The following is a 22,140-nucleotide window of genomic DNA, read 5'->3' as shown; positions in this document are numbered from 1 at the left end:
GAAAAAGGCTTGGTCCACTGAAGCAGAGTCAGTTTATTTCAGTAGCTTGTGGAGCAAAGAGGGAGGATGGATGACTGCTAGGTACTCTCCAGTCTACTTACTGCCAAATAGCAATGAAGTGAAACTGAAAGCCAAAACTCAATGTGGCATTTGGTATACATTGGCAAAGATTTACTTTCTCATTCCCATGCAAGCAACATAATCAACATAAACATGTTACCCTTTTTGAAACAATACAGTATTGCTTGATGATGACTACATTCTCAAGATAGTTGAGCATCTATTTGTTTAAAATCACTATTAAAGTTTTCTCTCTTTTTTTTTGCGTGAGGAGAGAATTTTTGGAAATATAACAAGGGACAGATAAAGGCTGTGCATAATCTTGACCAAATCAATGGTTTAGACAGTCCAAAAATGAATCTAGAAAGACTTGGTTCCATGACTGACAATTTTTCATCAGCTTCAATATAATTTTTAAAAAGGTTTTATGCCTGTTTAGAGAATTTTTCCCTAATCGGAGATTTTATAATCTCAACAAATTAGAATATATTTAAAGAAAAATATGATGAACAAACATAACAGCATATTAAGAGAAAACCTGACTAGATCTTGGAAAATATAAGATCAAGAGGAACTTCAAACAAAAAAACATAATAAGTAAATATTTACATTTAAAAACAAACCAGACAGAATAATTTTTACAAATAGGTCTGAACTATTCTTAACTCGAATTGGTTGCCCTTATAAAAACCCAAGTTCAATAAAATAATTTTTCAAAATGTCAATGCATCAAAGATTCTAATGAAATACTTCCAGCATTAGTGATGCTGTTCTGTCATTAGCACGAACCAAGACAATAAAGAGCTGAGACTGATTTCTACAAGCGCATGGGAGGAATTTTCTAGAAGAACATATAAAGGAGTAAATGTGTATGCAAATTAATCTTAGATTTAAAATATCATATCATATTGTGTTAGAGCCCTGCTCTTCACAACTTGAAGTGTTTGTAGGCAATTAAAATTCTAAGGAATAAAATCATGTTTTAATTTGTTGAGTCATAGGGTTTAATTAAAACAGGTCTAGAGAAAACAGGTTTTCCTCAAATTCTGATTTAGAATTACTGGTTTAAGACAATTTTATCCTACTTTAAGATTTCAGCTAAAGAACAGAGATAGACTGGAAGTGTCTTCTTATTTTTCAATTGGAAGAGTTACCCTATAACTACACATTTAAACATACAAACAAAAACTCTATCTGGCCCCTGCTTGTCTTTTCTTCCAATCTATAATTCATAAACAGCTCTAGCTGGCAATACATGCTAAATTCAATCATATACCTTACCAAACCAAGAGCAAGAGATGCAATTCTTTCTTATAGTGTCCATGTAAGATATGACTAAATTAGGTTCAAATCCTTCTATTTGCCAACAAGACAAGCATTTGTTATGTTTGAAACTGATACCCACAATCTGCTTCATCTGGTAAAAATACCACAATAAGACGAAGCAAATGTGACAAATACCTCGCACAACTGCATTTTCTATCAATCCTTGTCTTTTTTTTGCTTTCTAGCCCCAGATGCCTAACCTTGTAAATGAAAACACTGAAAAGATCCCCATTCTCTGTCCTCATCGGTCAGCGCTGCCAGGCCCAGAAGCTTCGCAGTGAGGCTGTGTGGTGTTCTGCAGATCTATCCTTGAATGCTAAATAACTCTGCTCTGCATACTCCTCTCTCTGCAGAGCTCAGGGAAATCACAGCCAGAGCAATGAGTGGTTGGCATGGCAACAAAAAGAAAGGAAAATCTGCACGCTCTTGTAGTGTCAGGCCAGCTTGTTTATTTGCCTTGGGGGGTGGTGTGGATGGCTTGTCACTTTGCAGGAAAAATGACTGTATATTTTGCTCTAGTACATATATTTATAATATGTCATATTTTAATGGAATGCTGGGTTTTAATGGGATTCTGGATCTCAAATCTAGGAATGGAAATGGGAGAATGGGAGAAGTAAGAAAAGGCAGGTTAGAATTTCTGAAGACCGTAAAAGGAAACATACGGAGGCTTAAAGGCAAATTCAGATTTTTGCACATGAGAGATGTCCAACTTTTCCTTCATCCTGTGTTTCCAAGTTTAAAGTTAAAACTGCGGCAACAATAAACATATATCTGAGTAGATTATTCTGATGGCTGCTTGAGTTATGTGGATGTTCAAGTGTAGGAGAAGGGTTTAGAAGATGAAACTCCATTGAAAAGCTCTGAAAAGTGACATGTTTAACCTGGAAGAACTTTACAGATCTGACCACTACGGTAGGGAGCAGACCAGGAGAGCACACCCAGAACACTGAGGAAACATGGGACCCTTGGAAATGGTCAGGAGTGTACTGAATACTCAAAGAGGTAACTGCACTTTAAAATGTACTTTGCTTTTCTTACTAGTATTCAAAGCGTCAAAATCACCAAAACACATTTCAATGCTCTGGCATCTCAAAACATCTCAGAACCACTCACGCTGAAAACTGGGAATGAAATTCTGATTTTCTGTAACACTTTAAGTTACATGAATGTGGCAGCTGTTCAATAGATGAATTGTGCTCTTGGGCTGTAATTAAGAACTGCTGCAACTAGCTGTGTTTTTCAGAATGTGGCAGGGGGGTTGGTAGAGAGTCTATAAGGCAGGGGACCTGGATTCTGGTAGTGTGCATGCAAATTTTGGATAGGGACTAAATCTGCAAAGGGAAGAGCTTCAGAAGTCATTTTACTGGTCCCTTCCAGTTTTCTGTGAGGTTATCCATAACCAAGACAAAAAATAGCAAATACCAGCAGAGTTTTTTAATGAGGTACAAATTGTGAATTTGTAAAATTAATTCCAAGAGGCACAAAAACACACTCTCGTTAGGAAGAGTCCTGGAAGTTTTCACAACCAGCAACAGGTATAAAACCAAGTAAATAATAAACTATAGAGAAAATCCCATGCTACCTCTTGTGAGTAGGGTAGTTCAGAAGAAAGAAAAGTCGGACTGGCTTTATAAGCACCGTGTTCTCAACTCAGCTTCCACAACTTCTTGCTGTGTAACTCCGGGAAAGTTACTTAACCATTTTGTGTCTTAGTTTTCTTACATGTGATATGAAGAAAACAATGACAGATATTCTTACGTAAGTCCTGAGAAGATGAAATTTGGTAAAAGATGTGGCTGTCCTTTATAAACTGAAAAATAGTATGGAATTGTGAAATATTAAAAGTTACATTTATTACAAAGTTTATTTTAAAATATTTATATGATAGCTCTTTGAGCAATACTTGAGGGATGAATAGAAATGAAAAAATCTTGTCCTCTCCATAGATGAAAAGTGAGTAAGAATGAAACAAAGAGGTTTTCAGAATGAGGTCAGAGACACAGAACTAGTAATTTGCTTGCCAACCCTGTTTTTGCTATCAGAAAGTGCTAAATTCAAATGTCATATAATGACTCATAGACATATAATGATAAAATTTGATATACTAGATAAAGGGGAAACATATTAAGTAAAAAACAGCTGCACTGCCAAGTCAGATGCCCAGTGATTACAGAAATATAATTGCTTTCCATGTCCTTAAAATGTCACTTACAGATGTTTTTTAAATTTTCTACTTTCAATAATGGTGTACTACTTACAAGTTTTACAAATGAACCTTTCTGCCTTTTTATAAGACACACAATGTTATCTTGATATAAACTCTAATATGAGTTTGGACCCAATGTCTGGTTTCTAATTGTCATGTAGAGTTGGAATTCTGTGAGGGCCAAAATGCACTCCTCTTGCTTTTTTGAATAAAGATAAGGAAATTAAAACAGAATAAGGGATTATTATAGCCTTTACAGTAATTTATCATGCTTTGAAAAATAATTTTTAAATGACTACCATTGTCACATTATAATAAATTGTTTTTCATTTCTTTTTCATGCTTCTTGAGGCATGGCTTCTATAAAGGACATTTTAGTGAGCAAATATAAGAAAAAATCTTAAGGCATCAAAAATCACGCTATTGGTGAGAAAATGATTCTATCTACCTTTCTGAGGACTGATTTTGCATTGTAAGGAAAGGGACAAAATAAAGAAAAGCAAGCTGAGAAGTGCAATTGAACATGTTGCTGGATTATTGCCTTTCAGCATTCCCTGCCTCTTCCCGTAAAGGTCTCATGCATAAGATCCAAGATAAGCAGACAAAAGTTCTTACAACCCAGAACTGAAGGTGGATGTTAGAAAGAGTGGACCAGGGAGAACAAGGCAAGACCCTTGGTTACATAAGCCCATTTGACGTAGGAAGGAACCAGGGAGGAGATGTGATGACAGTGATTCATATATCATTTGACCTTGTTTATGGGAATTAATAAAGAAGAAAGTGACATCCTTGGGGAAGGATTTATATCTAAAAATGAAGAGAGGACTATAGCAAAAAAGGAAAGCGGTGGAAAACCCTCTGGATTTGATCACAATGCATAGCTAATGCATTGCTAATGCTAGTGGGAAAGACTTCATGCTACCAGTGTCGTGAGGAACATACTTTACAGAGAATGCAAAAAATTGGTATATTTTATGTGAATGACAAAATAGCGTATTGGTATATGGCTCCCTAGTCCTTTTTAAAATGTGCACTTGAAATGTAATGCCACCCCATGTGATCAAAGGGCAGCATTTAAAAAAAAAAAAACTAGGATGATTCTTGTTACACATTTTGTGAAACAATTATCTAAAAAACCTAAACCATCAACAATAAAATGTGTTATGCTATTAAACTGGAGTCTGGAGAGAAATTTAATTACATTTAACTTATCGCTGAATCACTCTATGCAGGTAAGAAGGTACAATATTTTACATTTGCCCTTTCCTACAGCTCTCCACATATGCATATTTTATAGATTCAATATTTTCCTGTAATTTCTAGAGGAAGGTTAGTTTAAACCCAACCACCCTTTGGATTGAATGTATCACATCTGACAATTTACAACCTGTCACCATGAACACAGGCATAAAACCTTTGTAATCAGTCTCCCAAGGACAGTATCAGTTTCATTTGAGATATGTTGGGTAGAATTAAAAATCAACTCAGGATGCTCCAGAACACATAATTAAACAAAAAACATCTGTTAGTCTTTTTTTAATTTATATTATTTTCTGACAAGCTGGCAAGGACACACTGACCTGGCAAATAGATTTTTCTGATGCTCTAAATAATTAAGACCATTGAAAAAAATGTACTAGTGAATGATGTAGGTTATCCACTGCTTGGCCAAACACCATATTGGTTTGTTTTCTTCACAGTCCTAGAAGAATCCATAAAAGCCAGCGAGAGTCCACATGTTAGAGTACCAGGGGCAAAGTAAGACTTTTCTATAGTTTTCACCATTAATCTGAAAAAAAAAGGACTTTCTTTCCTCTTTTTTGAATTCATTCATTCATTCACTCCCTTTCTCACCGGACACATATTCAGATGAGAATTCTACCACTGAACTACCCTGACACCCCCATACTTGCCTTTTATTACAGCAACTGCTAAAACCTAACTTTGCAAAGATGTGACCTCTTTAAAATGAATTTAGTGTGATCCAATGATTAAACTACGAACTATTTGGAGCTAATAGTTCACACAGTGTTTGACAGATATCAAATATCAGTGTTTTCCTTGAATATGTTATGGTAGCCCATGGTACTTCCATGCACAAATTGGGAACACTGCCCTTATCCAGAAACAATTCATCCTCAATTCTGCCTTTCTAAGTCCCTCACTTGGCATTTGTATTTAAAATAATTGTACATACAGGTTTCGTGTCTGTCAGTAGATCACCCACTCCATGAGGTTTGTGACGATTCCTTGCAAATGCTGGCTCACAACTTAATGGATGCAACTTGTATAAAGAAAAGTTCAACAACAGTTCGTTGAATCAAAGGATTTTTTAAAAATGAAGCTGTGTACTTATGTAATTTCTCCTAAGTCATTTGAAATTCCTTTCCTATTTTCCCAATACTGACTGATGGAATGCAGTCTTTGAATAAGTAAGGGATGCTTTTGAAAGGGACATGACCCTTCCTGTTGTTTATTTACACTTTTGAGGGCAGCATGTATGAAAGTTACTAAGTTCAAACACATTAAATTCTGAATTACAGAAAAAGAAAATAATGGTTAAGTATGGTGCAAGCTAGTGCCCTTCTGTACCATTAATGCTATATGACTATGACTTTAATATCAATAATACCAGTAATAAGAGTAAAGGAAACACGATAGAAATCATACTTTGAAATCGGAGCATTAAATTATTTTACATTCTCCTTTAAGCATCTGTACATTCCTTTTAAAAGTTATCTGAAGAAGTATAAAGTGGTTCCTGCATATTTTTGTACTTTTCTCTTTTCATTTTATTTTTTGAAGGCTTGGGACATGGATTCAACATTCCTTACTGCTCTAAAAAGTAAATATGCTTTTAGTTGGCCAAATGGATTTAGGTCCAATTTCATTCAAGAGAATCATAAAGAAGCCATATCCATTTCTGTACTTCTCTTTCAATGAGTTAAAAGGTGCTGATAGTTTTTATAAAAATGCACATGCACAAAGCCATTCATTTGGCTATTAAAATTAAAGTGTTAAAAATTAAATGGGCCCAATCTTGGGGTTTGTTCATATGAAACTTAACCCCACAAAGGATAGGTCAAGCGCACTTAAAATGAGGTCTAAGAGTCATCCCCAAGAGAACCTCTTTTGTTGCTCAGATGTGGCCTCTCTCTCCAGCCAACACAACAAGTAAACTCACTGTCCTCCCCCTGTCTACGTGGGACATGACTCCCAAGGGTGTGGACCTTTTTGGCAACAGGGGACAGAAATTCTAGAATGAGCTGAGACTCAACATCAAGGGATTGAGAAAACCTTCTCGACCAAAAGGGGGAAGAGTGAAAAGAGACAAAATAAAGTGTCAATAGCTGAGAGATTTCAAACAGAGTCGAGAGGTTATCCTGGAGGTTATTCTTATGCACTAAATAGATAGCGCCTTGTTAGTCAAGATGTAATGGAGAGGATGGTGGGAACTGCCTGAAAATGTAGTGCTATGTTCCAGTAGCCATGTTTCTTGAAGATGGTTGTATAATGATATAGCTTTCACAATGTGATACGTGACTGTGAAAACCTTCTGTCTGATGCTCCTTTTATCTACCTTATCAACAGACGAGTAACACATATGAATTAAAAATAAATAGGGGGAACAAATGTCAAAATAAATTTAGATTGAAAGGGAGGGGTAAGGGATATGGTATGTATGATTTTTTTTCTGTTTTTATTTCTTTTTCTGAATTGATGGAAATGTTCTAAGAAATGATCATGATGATGAATATGTACCTATGCGATGATGAATTACAGATTATATATGTAGAACAGAAGGGTCATAAGTTAAGAACGTTTGTGTTTGTTTGTTGTTATATTTTTTTAAAAAATTTAAAAATTAATAAAAAAGAAAAAGAAGTAAAAAAAAATTAAATGGGGATATGGGATTGAGAATACAAGTAATTTGTGGAAATGCCACAAAAGTTTCTGTAATTTTTCTGTCCTTTTTGTGTCTATTTCCCCTGACTGGCTGGGATTTCTGTCCTAGCACTAGTGAAAGGATATCAGTACTGTAAATCAATTCACTTTCAGACCGAATTGACTTCAAAGCACAAAGCCAGTGCTGGTGACAAAGGGAGTCCTCAGTTACCTGCTGTTTCTCGGTCAGCTGAAGTCAGCTCCCCGTTGATCCCATTCTCTTTGGCATTTGAATAGGTGCCCTGAGGCCCATCTCCAAAGGCACTTTCTTCATCCTCCCGGTAAGGAAATCCATTGGCGCTTCGGACAAGTCCTTCTCCTGCCCCACCTTGATCCTTAATCTCAGGTGGATGTGGGTGTGCAGATGCCTCTGTTAGCTGAGCTGAGGTCCAGTGAGGCGCCTTTGCTTCATCTTTCCGATCATCTGCCATTCTTCAATGCCGTGTGACCTCTCCTGTGATTGTCAGAGGAAAAATATCAGCTATGATTTTGGGGAAATTTTCTGTTCTGATATTAACAGTATTAAGATAGGGCAAATTTAGAGCAAACTCAGTGGACTAAATAGTCAAACATATAACCCACTTATAATATTAAGATGTAGCTATTGTTAATGTCTTGGTTTTTATAGACTGCATATTCTTTTAATATAAAATCACTATCAGTCCATATGTACTATTTTTTATTTTTTTAAACAGTGTTTGCCATTAAAGGACATATCTTAACTATCTTTCGCGGATACATGGTTTTGAAGGTTGACTATATAGTAGCATCAGGGAATACATCAACATGCAGAAAACCAGCAGTATGAGAAAAGTGGGTAGAAAAAAAGGTGGAAGAATGACTGAAGGAAAATGCTGGATTACGGAAAATCACTCCAAGTACTCTCTTAAAAACACAACTCAGTGAAACCTGAAAAGACAATGGCTGATACATTAGCCCTTTCAATTTCAAGAGTTCAATTCAGAGAGAGCTTTTCTGGATACTGTGAATTAGAAGACAGATAGTTCTGATTTTTTAAGCAAACTTTTCTATACCTTATCTATAGCTTAAGAGGTAATACCATTTTCTACTAACACGAACATGAGAGAGAAAAGACAGAAATATAGTATTGAACCTAAGTCCAATATTCTTATATTGCTTCACAGATAAACAAGATCTAGAAAGGTAAATCACTGGCATATATCATGTAGCTGCAATTGTAGCAAAGGGGTGAGTTAGTTGTGTGGTAGTGTCCTGTACATGTTATGTGAATGGCCATCTCTATATGCTGATGCTGATAAATTTAGAGATACACTCTTTGAGAAGTTATTCACCACTCATTTTGGTTTATGATCCCCACACAAAGGCTGATGCCAAAGGCAATGACTGTCTGATGTAAACCAAGAACATCTTTCTTTTTTGAAAAAAGCACAAATGAAAGCCTCCAAATAAGCAAACAAAAATTGTTTTAAAATAAATGTACTTCTTACTATCAAGCTCTATTTAGAGGCACCACAATAAATTAAACTATTAAAAAAGGAACATATTCTGCCAGATTCCTTAGATGCATCAGTCCGGTTTTTTTAAAATTGGATTGAATTTTGATGCCATCTTTGGCCCTCTTTATTTCCAATTCATAACAGAAACAGTTAGATGAGTTAACTCAGTTAAACTAACTTGACATCAAACCTCCCCTCAAATTGCTTCTGAAGAGGGCTCTATTTATCCTCTCCAAGAAATATTTAAACAGGATGTAAAAAGTTTAGCTTCTAAAACGTTTGGCTGAAGGGCTTGTTAATAAACCAAAGAGCATTCTTACATAACCAACTGTGTGCAAAGAACTAAATGCAAAAAAAAGAGCTTCCTCATCTGCAGAACGATGAAAACAATGCCTGGCTTAATGGTTTTTATGAAAAATAAATAGAAAAGAATAAAGGACTCAGCACAGTCCCTGGCATGCTCATTAAATAGTAGTTACTGCATTTGCTAGTGTTTTTAATAATTATATAACCAGTCATTAAATATAAAATATTTTAGGTAGTTTTCCTGGAATTGTTGGCATAGGAGCAAGGGGCCTCACAACTTGGTAAGGACAATTCAGAAACTTGCTTGCAAATCTGTCCCCAGATATTGTATGGGGCTAAATGAATGCCCCAGATGGGCATGTCACATGTCTGAGATACAAGAGCCTGATGGCAGGGGGGCACCCTCAGAATTAACCTCTTCATATTTGCATCTGAAAACTTGGCTACCTATTTTAGACTCCATTCTGCTGTTTTCTTCTAGTCAAACATCAGGGACCTAATATAGGAATCTAAGCAATACATTTCTTCTGAGTTGAGGCATCTCTGATTACCTAATACATCGAGTAAATTATCTAGATTCATTTGTGACCTACTGGATCACATTTCATTGATGGAGAAGTTCTGTCATACAGTGAGTTAGACTCTTGCCTTAGCATCTTTATCATTGTATGCCTTGATTTCTTTACTTTTCCTTTACCAGAAAAGCTTAAATTAAAATTTCCATATTCTTTTATGGTCCAGTCTATTTGGTATCTAGACTGTAAATGGAATAGTTTCACATAAAGAAGCACTTGCCTTAGTACAGCTTTTTAAAAAATTAATAGACATTTTTCTTAATAGTTTTAGATTTACAGAAAAATTGAGCAGATAGTAAAGAGAGTTCCCATTTACCACCTGCAGTTTCCCCAATATTAACATCTTACATCAGTATGGTAAATTTGTTAGAAATTAATGAATGAATAGTGGTATATTATTATTAACTAAAGCCCAAAGTTTATTCAGATTTCTTTAGCTTCAATTTAATGTCAATTTTTGTTCCAGAACCCCATCCAGGCTGCCAAATGACATTTAAATGCCCTGACTCCCAAGGATCCTCCTTGCTATGACAGTTTCTCAGAATTTCCTTATTTTTATGACCTTGACAGTTTCGAGGAGTACTGGTCAGGTAAGTTGTAAGATGCCCTTCATTGGAATTTTTCTGTTTATCTCGTAGTTATACTGGAGTTACGTGTTTTGGAAGGATGACAATGGAGGTAAAGTGTCTATCAAAGCTACATACTCAACACAACTTACAACTGATGATATTGGCCTTGGTCACCTGGCTGAGCCAGTATTTGTCAGATTCCTCCAGGTAAAGCTTTTTTTCACTTTTCCTGTTAACACAGCCTTTCATTTACATTTTATAGTCCCTATATTTGTTACTTGAAATATAAATGTTATTGTATTTTGTGAGTTGGTTTGGGTGGCATTTTGGGGCTCATAATGAGAAATTTTGCTAATTTATTTGCTTTTTTTTTTCTGAGCCAAATAAGAATTGTTAACATTGTCCAGGGGAAAAATATATATCAAGGTAAGTTCTTCTTAAATGAATGTTGACCAAAAAACAGACCATCAACTCAGTGGCTCCAAATTGTCAGAGAGATTTATCTTAAATCCTGAATCTTAAAACTCTACTCTAAAAGGTCAGCATACAATAGGTTTCTTTATATTTAGTTTAACCAGTGTGAAAAATATTAAGATGAAAATACATTTTAAGCCCACTAGCACTTGAATGGAAACTTGATTATACCTCACTGTAAAAAGTCTAGTATTATCTTGACATAAAAAATAAAATGTAGGGCAGGCCATGGTGGCTCAGCAGGCAGAGTGCTCACCTGCCATGCTAGAGACCCAGGTTCATTTCCTGGTGCTTGCCCATGAAAAAAAAAAGCAAAGGTTTGAAAACTCATTCTTATTTTAAAATATAATTGTTTCTCCTTCTGTATTATAAAAAGTTTGACTTAGGTTTCATATATCTTTATATCAGAGATTTTACTTAGAAAGTGTCTATAGGTACAAATAATGAAATCTATAGCATAATCCTTGCATTTGATTTTACCTAATATATTGTATAAGACAAATCCTTAAAGATTGCCTATTTGAAATTATGCTATTTATGCCTCATAAACTATGAAAATAGTACTAGTTTAATTTTAATATTTTGTCCTTATAAATACAAAATAGCTTACAATGACTTTATTTACAAAAAATTATAAATCTTGGGAACCATGAAATTAAAGGACTGTTTTGTATGGGGCTACTCTGGCAAGAAGTTTACTGTAGTTTTACTCCTGTTGATTAAAAATCTTTCTGGTCAATTGAAAGAATAAACTTATCAATTGAGGCTGGAAAACTGGTGATCTATGGACTCAGTTTGGTGATGGGTTTTGATTGGACGGCAAAATGTTTAAAACTTTAAAGTGTTGCCAAATTTAAAAGGGGGGAAGATGGATGGGTGGGAAATTTTATTTCAAATACAGATTTATAGCTTTATTGAAATTTTGGGACATCTGTTACCAGTGGGCTCTACCTGTAGCATTAGCTGCAGTACCTTAGGGGCTGCTTCCCTGAGATACTCCTGATTAGTCTTCTAGGTATTGTACCTTCACAATTCATTCATTTCCATTATCTGCTGAACCCTGGCAACATTAGAGATTGGAATTCCTGGTTTTGGGGCCAAGTGGGAAGAAACCTCTAGCTCAAGGGTCTCTGATCAGAATATGGGCTTTCTGGCTTTTTCTTAAAATTTTCTTCCTCCTTCTCAAAGAACTTAAGCCCATTTGGTAAAATGTTTTAGCCATTTTATTTTGGTCAGTTTCCTGTTTTTCCTCTGTGAATTGTGGCATGAATTGTACTTGTTGCTTTTCTGAATAGGCATGTGATAGGATGGCATGAGAGGAGGAAGAGTTTGCTAAGTACAATTTTTCTTCTATTTTTCCTTGAACGTGTTATATTTTAAAAAATTATAAATTAATAAAGACTAGGTATTTGACATCAAGTGGTCAGAAATGTCAACTGATTTATAAAAGGTCCATGAAATCAACAGAGACCTCGAAGAAAGTCTCCATGGTTTCTTCAGGTAAAAAAGGAAACATACACACAAACACAAACTTTTTAGATGGTGTTTCCCATTGCCGTGGACTACAAGGAATGGAATGGGCATTATCTGGGCAAAGTAATGTTAATGCAGTGATTGGCCAAATAATTTTTTTTTTTTTTTTTTTAACATGGGCAGGCACCGGGAATCGAACCCGAGTCCTCTGGCATGGCAGGCAAGCATTCTTGCCTGCTGAGCCACTGTGGCCCGCCCTGGCCAAATAAATTTGAGCTTGTTTCAATTTGACTCCTTTTAGACCATGGCGGTTCTCATCATGCTGAAGAAACTAAAAGTACTTTACCAGTAATGAGCTTGTCCTAAAAAATCCTAAAGTTAATTGTTTCCTTACCTGATCGTCTGTGTAGTTGGAACTTTGGCTGGCTGGAAGTTAACAGGTAAGTTGCAAAACAGAACAAATACAGCAAAAACAGCAGCAGCATAATGTCCTCAGCTCAAATAAGCTTGGGGAATGAGTTAAACAGATATCCATAAGGTGAACCTTCTGAGAGCTTTTGATACGCTATTGGACAGTGGAATCTCAAGCAAGGAACAGTGATGTGTGAAACATTCCAAACCAAATGGCTACAGACCACTTTTTCTGATACCATGTTTATTAATGTCTCTAAAGAGAATCTGAGAGATATTTAGGTTTATACTTTAGCCCATGCTTAACTCTGGGGGTTCCAGTGACTAGACACTGAAAATAAATCAAACAGTAGGAACACCCACAATGCCCAGATGAAATTGGCATTTTTTTCCTGACCCCCAGGGCCCTCTGGAAGAGATTTCTCAGTTCCTAAAAATCCTCAACTTGAATTTAACAAGCTAAAACCTAAATGAGGAGAGTGTTACTTGATAATCATGTACCTAAATGTTACAATAATTTGCTTTCAAGAGACCATATATTTAAAAAGTGAATTTCTTCATGTTAAATGTTTAAGGGTTTTGGAATCTTTCTTTTTAACTAATCAATAAAGACTAATTCTGGAAGAAAGGCCTGGTTAACCACACTGATTTCAGTTAATACCAGAGGCACAGATAAAGTAAATTTATTATCTAACAAGTGTCTTCAGACTTTCTAATAATGCTAATCCAATAATACTCCTCAGAATATATGTGGATTAATCAAATCATTAGCAATATCACGTTCTAATTTGTCAGGTTTTTGGAATGTACATGATCCAATGATCTTTTATTGACAATCATTGTGGGAGATTTTTAAGTTATTGTATTGCTCTCATAAAACTACTTTGACAGAAATTATGATTCGGAGAGTTTGCCTCTGCTCTAAGGGCAGGCTGTTTAAATCTAAGACACTTCTTGGCCACAATACCTTCAAGTCACAACATGATGTTTTTAAAATACCAACCACACAGATAGTGTATGAAAAAAAGTACAGTAAATGCAAGCTGGGGTCTGTGGTCAACAGTAATACCGTAATATGCTTCTACGAATGCAACAAAGGCATTTGCCAAAACTATATGTCAACAAGTGGGGGTGGGGGGTGGGGCATGGGGAAACAGTATGGATTCTTTGTGGATGAAAACGAAATGTCTCCAGATAGATTATGGTGGCAAAGACATGTCTATATACTTAGGTTGGATCGTATGATGTGTGAATAAAATTGTTTAAAAGATGAACAAAGAGAAACAAGTGCTAGAGAAAATGCAGAGAAAGAGATGCACCTGTTCACTGTCGGTATGGAAATGAGAGGTGCAGCCAGTTGGAGGGCAGTGTGGTGGTTCCAGAGGAGGCTGTTACATGATCCTGAAACTCCACTGCTCATTATATACATGGAGGAACTGAGTGTGGGGACATTTACACACTGGTGTTTATGGCAGCAGCGTTTGAGATCCACAATGGTGGAGGTGGCCTAAGGGTACAACCACTGAGGAATGGAAGGGGGAACTATGGGGTATACATACAATGCACTACTGAGCAGCCACAAGAGAGAGTGAGGTTGCGAAGCATGCAGTTTAGGAGAATGAACCTTAAGGACTGTATATTGAATGAAATGTCAGGAACAAGAAGACAACCAGGATCATGCCTCAATAATATGGACTAACTATAAGATAAAAACTCACAGAACTGAAGTCAAGAGCATGGATTATCAGGTTGGGGCCTATTGTGGGAAGTCCTGGATTGTGAGCTCTTACAGCCGTCATATATACTCAGGAGTGGTAACTGTCATTTCTAAATTCTGACATATTGAGCTATTTGTATACAACCTGGTCATTCCTAGAAACATCGGGTATTTGTGTGACACCTGAGACTCAGAGTTGGAGCTCTGAGACTATGAAAGTCAGCAGCACCCCCTACAGGAACTGTTTAAAAAGGTGAAAAAGTGATCAGACTTTGAGGAGAGGTGTGAATGAGGTTGATCTGGATAGGACTATGCTATATCAGAATACAGGGTAAAGGATGGTATTGCCCATATTTTAAAATTTCAAATTCTATGTAAGACTAGTTTATTTGGTGCAAAATTTATATTTTGGGTAATGCATATTCTAATTTAACTTGTACAGTCAGTTTAGTTGAACACCATGAGTACATGGAGTCTTGAGTAAGGCGTGAGATCTTGTTGGTTTTTCCAGGTAAGTGTGGTGTCTGGATATATTCCAGAGTAATTTGGGCAGTGAATAAAGAAGCATCTGAAAAGTCCCCTTGGGGCACTGGGTAGAAAGGAGGAAATATTCAACTACCCTATTTGGAGAATTTCTGATATTCTTGCAAGCAGCGGGGACATCCAGATCAAAAAGGCTGAGCCCTCAATCTTGGGCTTCACCCCTATAAAACTTAATCCTGAAGAGGATAGGCTAAGCCTACTTAAAATTAAGTCACCTCCAGAGAACCTCTTTTGTTACTCAGATGTGGCCCCTCTCTCTAAGTCAACTCACTACCCTCCCCCACTATGTGGGACATGACTCCACAAGAGTGTGAATCTCCCTGGCAACTTGGGACAGAAATCCTGGGAAGACCAGGGACCCGGCATCAAGGGACTAAGAAAGCCTTCTTGACCAAAAGGGGAAGAGAGAAATAAGACAAAATAAAATTTCAGTGGTTGAGAAATTTCAAACAGAGTTCTGCGATTATCTCGGAGGTTATTCTTATGCATTACAGAGATTTCCCTTCTTAGTTTATGGTATATTGGAGTGGCTGGAGGGAAGGACCTGAAATCTGTTTAGCTGTATTCCAGTAGCCCTGATTCTTGAAGACAACCGTATAAAGATATAACCTTTATAAGGTGACTACGTGATTGTGAAAATCACACAGTATGATGCTCCTTTTACCCAGGGTATGGACAGATGAGTGAAAAAATATGGATAAAAAGGGAGACAAAGGGCAAAATAAATTGGGTAGATGGAAATACTAATGGTCAATGAGAGGAAGGGGTAAAGTGTATGATATGTATGAATTTTTTCATTTTATTTCTGTTTCTGGAGTGATGCAAATGTTCTAAAAAATGATCGTGGTGATGAATACACAACTATGTGATCACATTGTGAGCCACTGATTTTACACCATTATGGACTGTATGCATGTGAAGATTTCTCAATAAAAATATATTTTTAAAATACCATCCATAGGATAGGAAATTTCACTTTAATTTCTAACTAAAGGTTCAGATTATCTCTGTATATTCAAAATATAGTTAAAAGTGATTACATTTCCCTTTAATTTCTTTTTGCTGGTGTAATATTCATGTACCTGAATCTTTCTGAAAGCTTTTTTTGAGGATGGAATTAAAGAAGGAAAGAAAGCTCAGAACAAGGCAAATCTTCTCCAAATCTATGAGGAACTTTTTGAGGTACCAGGAATTTTAACATTCCAGTATTCTATTCAAATTGCAAAAGATGACAGAGGTTTAAAACTGGTACTAGCTGCCATACAATCTTCCGGTTTGATAAGGCAAGCTGAGAAGCTGCCTGAATCCCACCCTTTTCTTCCTTGGCCCTGCTATACTACCTTTCCTTGGTAATGTGAGCAAAGAGGCTCTTGAGTAAACTAAAAAATATACTAAGCATAAGAAGTTGATTAAAAATTTTATAACATGTTACAAATGGGAATCTTAGATGTTAATGCTAAACATATATGCCATTATAAGAGAGGATATAATTACCTTAATATGAATTTTTAAAAAGAAATCCCAGGAGTTAAAAATGAATTGATTGAGGTGAGATATTTTACCTGAAATTATCATACTATGGCTACCAGGCTATATACAAGGCCCCAATATTATTCCTACTTAAGATAAATGGGGGGAAAAAAAAGCTTAGAGAAGATCTTGTATGGCCAGAAACATTGAGTGGTGAGCTTCAATCTTAGCTACTTTTCATTGTTAAAAAATTTCCTCTTGAGCTTTCAGAGTTCTCTAAGGATAGACTTATTTCTTTCTTCATCAAAAACTAAACCTCCAGTTCTTGACATTCCAGTTGTTTCTCAAGAAGTCTTAGATCTGGTTCTTGTAATCTAAGGTTTCCTGCCGAGAGCTTGCAGGTTTTCATCTCAACCACTGGCCCACTGATCACTGATACACTCTGATTCATCTCACTGATGGATAATTATGAAAACTGTAAGAGTCTGTAGTGTTCACCAATCTGTCACTAACCTTTGATGCCAAAGACATGAGCCAAAGTATATGACTTCCCTTTGGTCAGATTTCTAACCTGTTTAAAAGGATTCCAGCCTCTACCACCTTATACCATCATAATACAACTGCTATAACCAGAAAGGGAAGGGATAGTCCTTATACAGATTAAATTTCAAGTCAAAAGGGGATATGGATCAGTTTCTGTTCTATGTAACATATATAAAATTTTTAAACTTGGCTTTTAGATAGATTTACTGCATACACATTTAATACTCAGAGTAAAACAAGTATTTCCCCCATATTGATGAGAGGGTTGATTAGAGGGTTTTAGTACCAGGAACCAGGAATCTTAAAAGGAGCTAAATCTCTTGATTAATTTTAGTTCATATATATGAAGAAAAAGAAGAAAGAGAATATAAGGAGAGTAAGGAAGGAAGAACAGAAAAAGAACAGAAAAGGAAATATCTAGCTCAAACATGGCTATCATAACAAAATTCAATTTGTGGTTTGGAATAGATATGCTCCAACTTGAATAACATAAGAGAAAAATTTTCATTCATGAATATAAAGTGAGTAAAATACAGGTATGAAATAAGCATCAATCTTTTCCATGCAAAATTTTTATAAAAGTTTAATATTTTATGCCTTTCACATATACTATAGGATAACAAACTCTAGCAGAACCATCTGAGTTTTTGCAATAAATAACAACGCTTAGGTTTTTTTTGTTTTTTTTTCAATTTTTTAAAATTTATTTATTAATTAAAAAAATTTAATAAATGAAATAAAACCTTAACATAGATAATCAGTAATTCACAATATCATCACTTAGTTGCATATTCATCATTTCTTAGAACATTTCCATCCATTCAGAAAAAGAAATAAAAAGACAATAGAAAAAGAAATAAAATGACAACAGAAAAAAGATTATACCTAACATACCCCTTACCCCTCACTTTCACTGATCACTAGCATTTCAAACTAAATTTATTTACAACGCTTAGTTTTAAAAAAAAAAAAATTCTCCCATTGGCTATCTTTTCTAGATTACTCTTTTCATTACTATGCAAGCAAATGCTGCTAATAAATGAACAATAACTTTAAAATGACTTATTGTTTTGGAGATAGCCAAATAGCACATTTTGGTGGTTCCCTCTAAGGGTTATCAAATCATATGTGCACATGAAAACTTACTGCATTTATTGGCTGGGTTAAAAAAGTGAAGAATTTCATTTGGAACTCCACCTTTTATTGGATGGACCAAATATTGTATGTGGAAAAATAACAGTTTGATAAAATTCTGATAATTCCTCTATTTTATGAACTTAAGAGCTAATAGTGATAGATACATTTATTTTTTCAATTTTGAATTAAATCAAAAGCAGATCCTGAGCACATACGCCCCAAGGGTTTGCAGACATGAGAGAACAAGATACAGCTACCACTTTTCCTCCACTATTTAAAGGGAAGCAATAAGAATCAGCAGAAACACCCAGAACAAAATGTTCTTGACAGCTGTGCTGTGTTTCTGAGCTACTAATGAGACTCATGCCTTGGGGCAAAACCAGGGCCTAAGGATGCAAATCAGAGATACGTTTTACCAAAGAGGAAATTACTTTGTAATTTTTTATCTAGTTAGACTTTTCACGTTTTACTTCAGAGACTGAGAAGGATTATTCAAAAGTAAGATTCACATAATCAAAACATGACACTAATATTCAAACCTACTAAAGAGCCACTTAGGCATAAGTCAGGTATCAAATATTAGTTGGATGTTGAATGAATTATCAACCATCCCATCTCAAGATAAACACAGGGAGAAAGGTCATGTCAGCTCTGATGTTCTGACAACAGTAACTCAGTGGGTGAGAAGGGAATCGTTTGAATCTAATTTTCGGGGATGTCATGGTACAACGTTGAGACTCAAGCTCTAACTCCATTAAGCATGTGAAAAACAACACCAAGTAGAACAAATGACTGACTGGACCTGGAATAAACAGACATAAAAGAGCAGGTGTGACATATGAGTTTAGAATAATCTTCAAAATAAACTCTTGCATTCCATTTCAGAAAAGTTTTTCAAATCATGAAACAGAAAGGTTCTTGGGTAATCATCATGCCAATACATCTTTAAATGTTTCCCATCAATTACTTCCAACACAGATCTAACAAATTAGAATTTGACAAGCTTAGCAAGTTTGAAACCTACTGCTTTCAGGCAAGCCAACTCCATAGCACTCTAGGTAAGACTGGGGAGTGACAGAAATATAGAAATGAAACACCCCTGAAGAATAACTGAATACAGGTTGAGGCAATTATCTTGATGGACCACATGATCATTCTCAGAAATACTGGGAATAAGACAGTTTTGTTGTACCTAATCCTATTCGAAGAAGGAATAATATCTGAGAAGGATACTTAAAAGTACCTCTTTTCTGGGGTAAAATTCTTCTTTATGTTATGAAAAAAAGGACTAGTCCTTGGCATCTTCAAATTGCATTCAGAATATTCATTTAGATTCTGCTTGGCATTCATTAGTGGTTCCAAATTGTTTTACTTATTAAATCATTTTGGAGATGTAAGTGGGGTGGCATGAGAGAAGGGGGAAAAGTGGTACATAATGCTGAACTAGTAAAACTCTCAAAAATAATTGAATGGTTTACTATCTAGGCAATTGAGACATTTGTGCTGAAAATGTCATTTAGAAAAGTAGAAGATTTTCTCCTGTGATTGATTCCCTTATAATCACAAACCTGCTTTTTTACCTTCTTTTTATTTTTAATAATAGTATTAGAAAAATCACAAAGCACAGAGTCACTGATTATAGTTATTATTAGGCAGCATTAAATACTTCAAAAATTGGCAAAAGGTGAAACAATGAATGCTTGGAAGGTTAGAAAGAATATGCTGAGGGCCTGATAGGCATGTCTCCATTTTTCATAATGCCCTTGGCATAGAAAGTTCTAAAGTGTTTTTTATGAAATGCTCTTCCCAAATATTGCATAATATGTCAAGTTCAATAGAAAATCTGATATTATAATTTCATGCTGTTCCATATTCCAAGATAAACAAAGGAATAAACTAACCAATTGTATAACACAGTTAAGCCTGTGACTATTGTTTTCTTTTCCATATAGGTTCAGTTTTGCTTTTTTGCTAGTATATCCATATCAGTGTTATAACACAGAGCTTTTGTTTTGGTCTCTAACTGCATTACACATTTATGTAGAATCCACTATCTTTTCTGATCAATGCCAAGAGTCCCCAAGCATAAATATTTGTTGATACACTACCACTGTGTACTCCTCCCCTTTGACGTCTATGCAAAATGGAAGAAAATGTTCTTGATGATGTGAAAAGTTAACTTGGAAATCCAAATATTTGTTTCAAGTCTTTTTTGTAGTTTTTGGTAAAATATCTATAAGAACGACTCATTCCTCTTCTCATGCTATACTAATAATTAGCAATAGGAGAGTTGGTGGGTGGTTAGTAGATTATTTCTGATGATAAAGGACACAGAGTACAAAACAAGCCCATGTTAAGTTATTGCTAGGATTAGATAATATAAAAAAGCATAATTTCAGGCAAATGTTAAGTGCTGAATAAATAATACATATTATTTGCCATTATTTTATGGCTTTTACTTGGACACTTTCAGGAATGGGGAGCCAGTGTTTTGCCCATACTGAAAAACTGAGGCTACAGAAATTAAATTATTTGTCCACGTTGGGACTTTCAGGGAGAGCTGAGATGAAAATCCAAGTCTAAATATGAAAACCACTCCTGAGGAAAAGGTGCTTCAGAGATTTCCTTACAGAAAATGGGGCCAGGACGGCGACCCAGGTGAACCTGGAGGCTATGCTACAGATCACAAAGGAAGAAGTTTACATACTTTACTATCCTTCTGTTTGCTGTGAAAAAAGGAATGCTAAAATATCATGTTTCATTACTATTCTGATAATTTATCTTATCTTATTGAGTTCAATTTGTGGTCAGTCACAAACCATGTTCTAAAGACCTCCTTTACATTAAAATATGCAGTGTTAAAGAAAATTCTGCTTGATTTTTTAAAATGAGAAATCTGAGATGAAATTATCCTTAAAAAAATAAGGTTACTTTTTTCTTATTTATTTATTTTTGATATGTGACAGCAAGCTATAGGAACAAGTAACCGTGATAAGGACTGCCTTCATATGACCAGAACTTGAGGACAGGAAATGAGGAATGTAGAGAAAAAGACATAATGGTCTAAGTGAGGGGAGAACTGGATCTTTTTTTGAGAGACACTGACTGACAATTGCTTTAACAAGCATGTATTGAGCTTTCATTTAATTTTCAGATTGTGGCCAATGTAACAATTCATTTATTATGCTTTCTAATATTTTATTCAATAAACATTTGTTGAATACCAGCACTATACCAGGAATTCTGTTAGCGACTGGGAATACAATGATAATTAAGAAATGGACTCTGACCACAGATGGCTGATACTATATGAGGAAGACAGATGTGTTTGAAAATATTCATTATAAGATAACATAGTAATTGTAATAAAAGAGAATGAAACAGATGCTATAGGAACACAACCCTTCTGAGTTACACATATTTAAACAGAAAAATGGGTGGACCAGAAACATTTGTATTAAACGCATTTTTAAATAGACTTAACTACTATATGTAAGGAAAGTCCAAAACCTAGATATTATACTAATGCTGATTTTTTTCCAGAGAAAAATTATATTATAGCCATATAGAAGTAAAGTCTGACTCATATAAGACAGAGCCCTTTGGGGAGTGCGGGAAGGTGGATTTAAAGCAAGCTGTGTATGTTGGGTTCTGCCCATTCCTGACCATAATTGTGACTCAGGGAAATTGTGAGTTGAGTTGAAAGTAGTCTTGTTTGCTTTATCAGCTGGGATGAGCCAAAAAGGAAGTACGAAGAATCCTTATTATTTGGAATTCCCTTACAACTCAAATATGATCCAACTGGATCAGGCTTCACACACTGCTTGACTTACATTTTTGAAAAAACATATCTTTGTGTACCCTGAAGTGAATTCTTGAAATCAAATAAATTTTTATGGCTTGT

The 22,140-nt window shown here is 35.4% G+C and overlaps 1 protein-coding gene across 32 annotated transcripts in view; it reads right to left on the bottom strand.

Moving 5' to 3' along the window:
- The window catches only part of MAP2 (microtubule associated protein 2), a 331,538-nt gene that overhangs the window by 63,645 nt on the left and 245,753 nt on the right, over window positions 1-22,140 (bottom strand). For all 32 annotated transcript variants that reach the window (XM_077154924.1, XM_077154920.1, XM_077154931.1 and 29 more), the window contains one exon: window positions 7,713-7,994. In XM_077154924.1, coding sequence (XP_077011039.1) covers window positions 7,713-7,971 — 259 coding nt within the window. In that variant the 5' untranslated portion in view covers window positions 7,972-7,994. The remainder of the gene's footprint in view (window positions 1-7,712; window positions 7,995-22,140) is intronic.

Source organism: Tamandua tetradactyla, chromosome 3, assembly GCF_023851605.1.
Source record: "Tamandua tetradactyla isolate mTamTet1 chromosome 3, mTamTet1.pri, whole genome shotgun sequence".
Lineage (NCBI taxonomy): Eukaryota > Metazoa > Chordata > Mammalia > Pilosa > Myrmecophagidae > Tamandua > Tamandua tetradactyla.
Note: the sequence above shows the minus strand (reverse complement) of the source record. Positions and strands in the feature narration are given on the sequence as shown.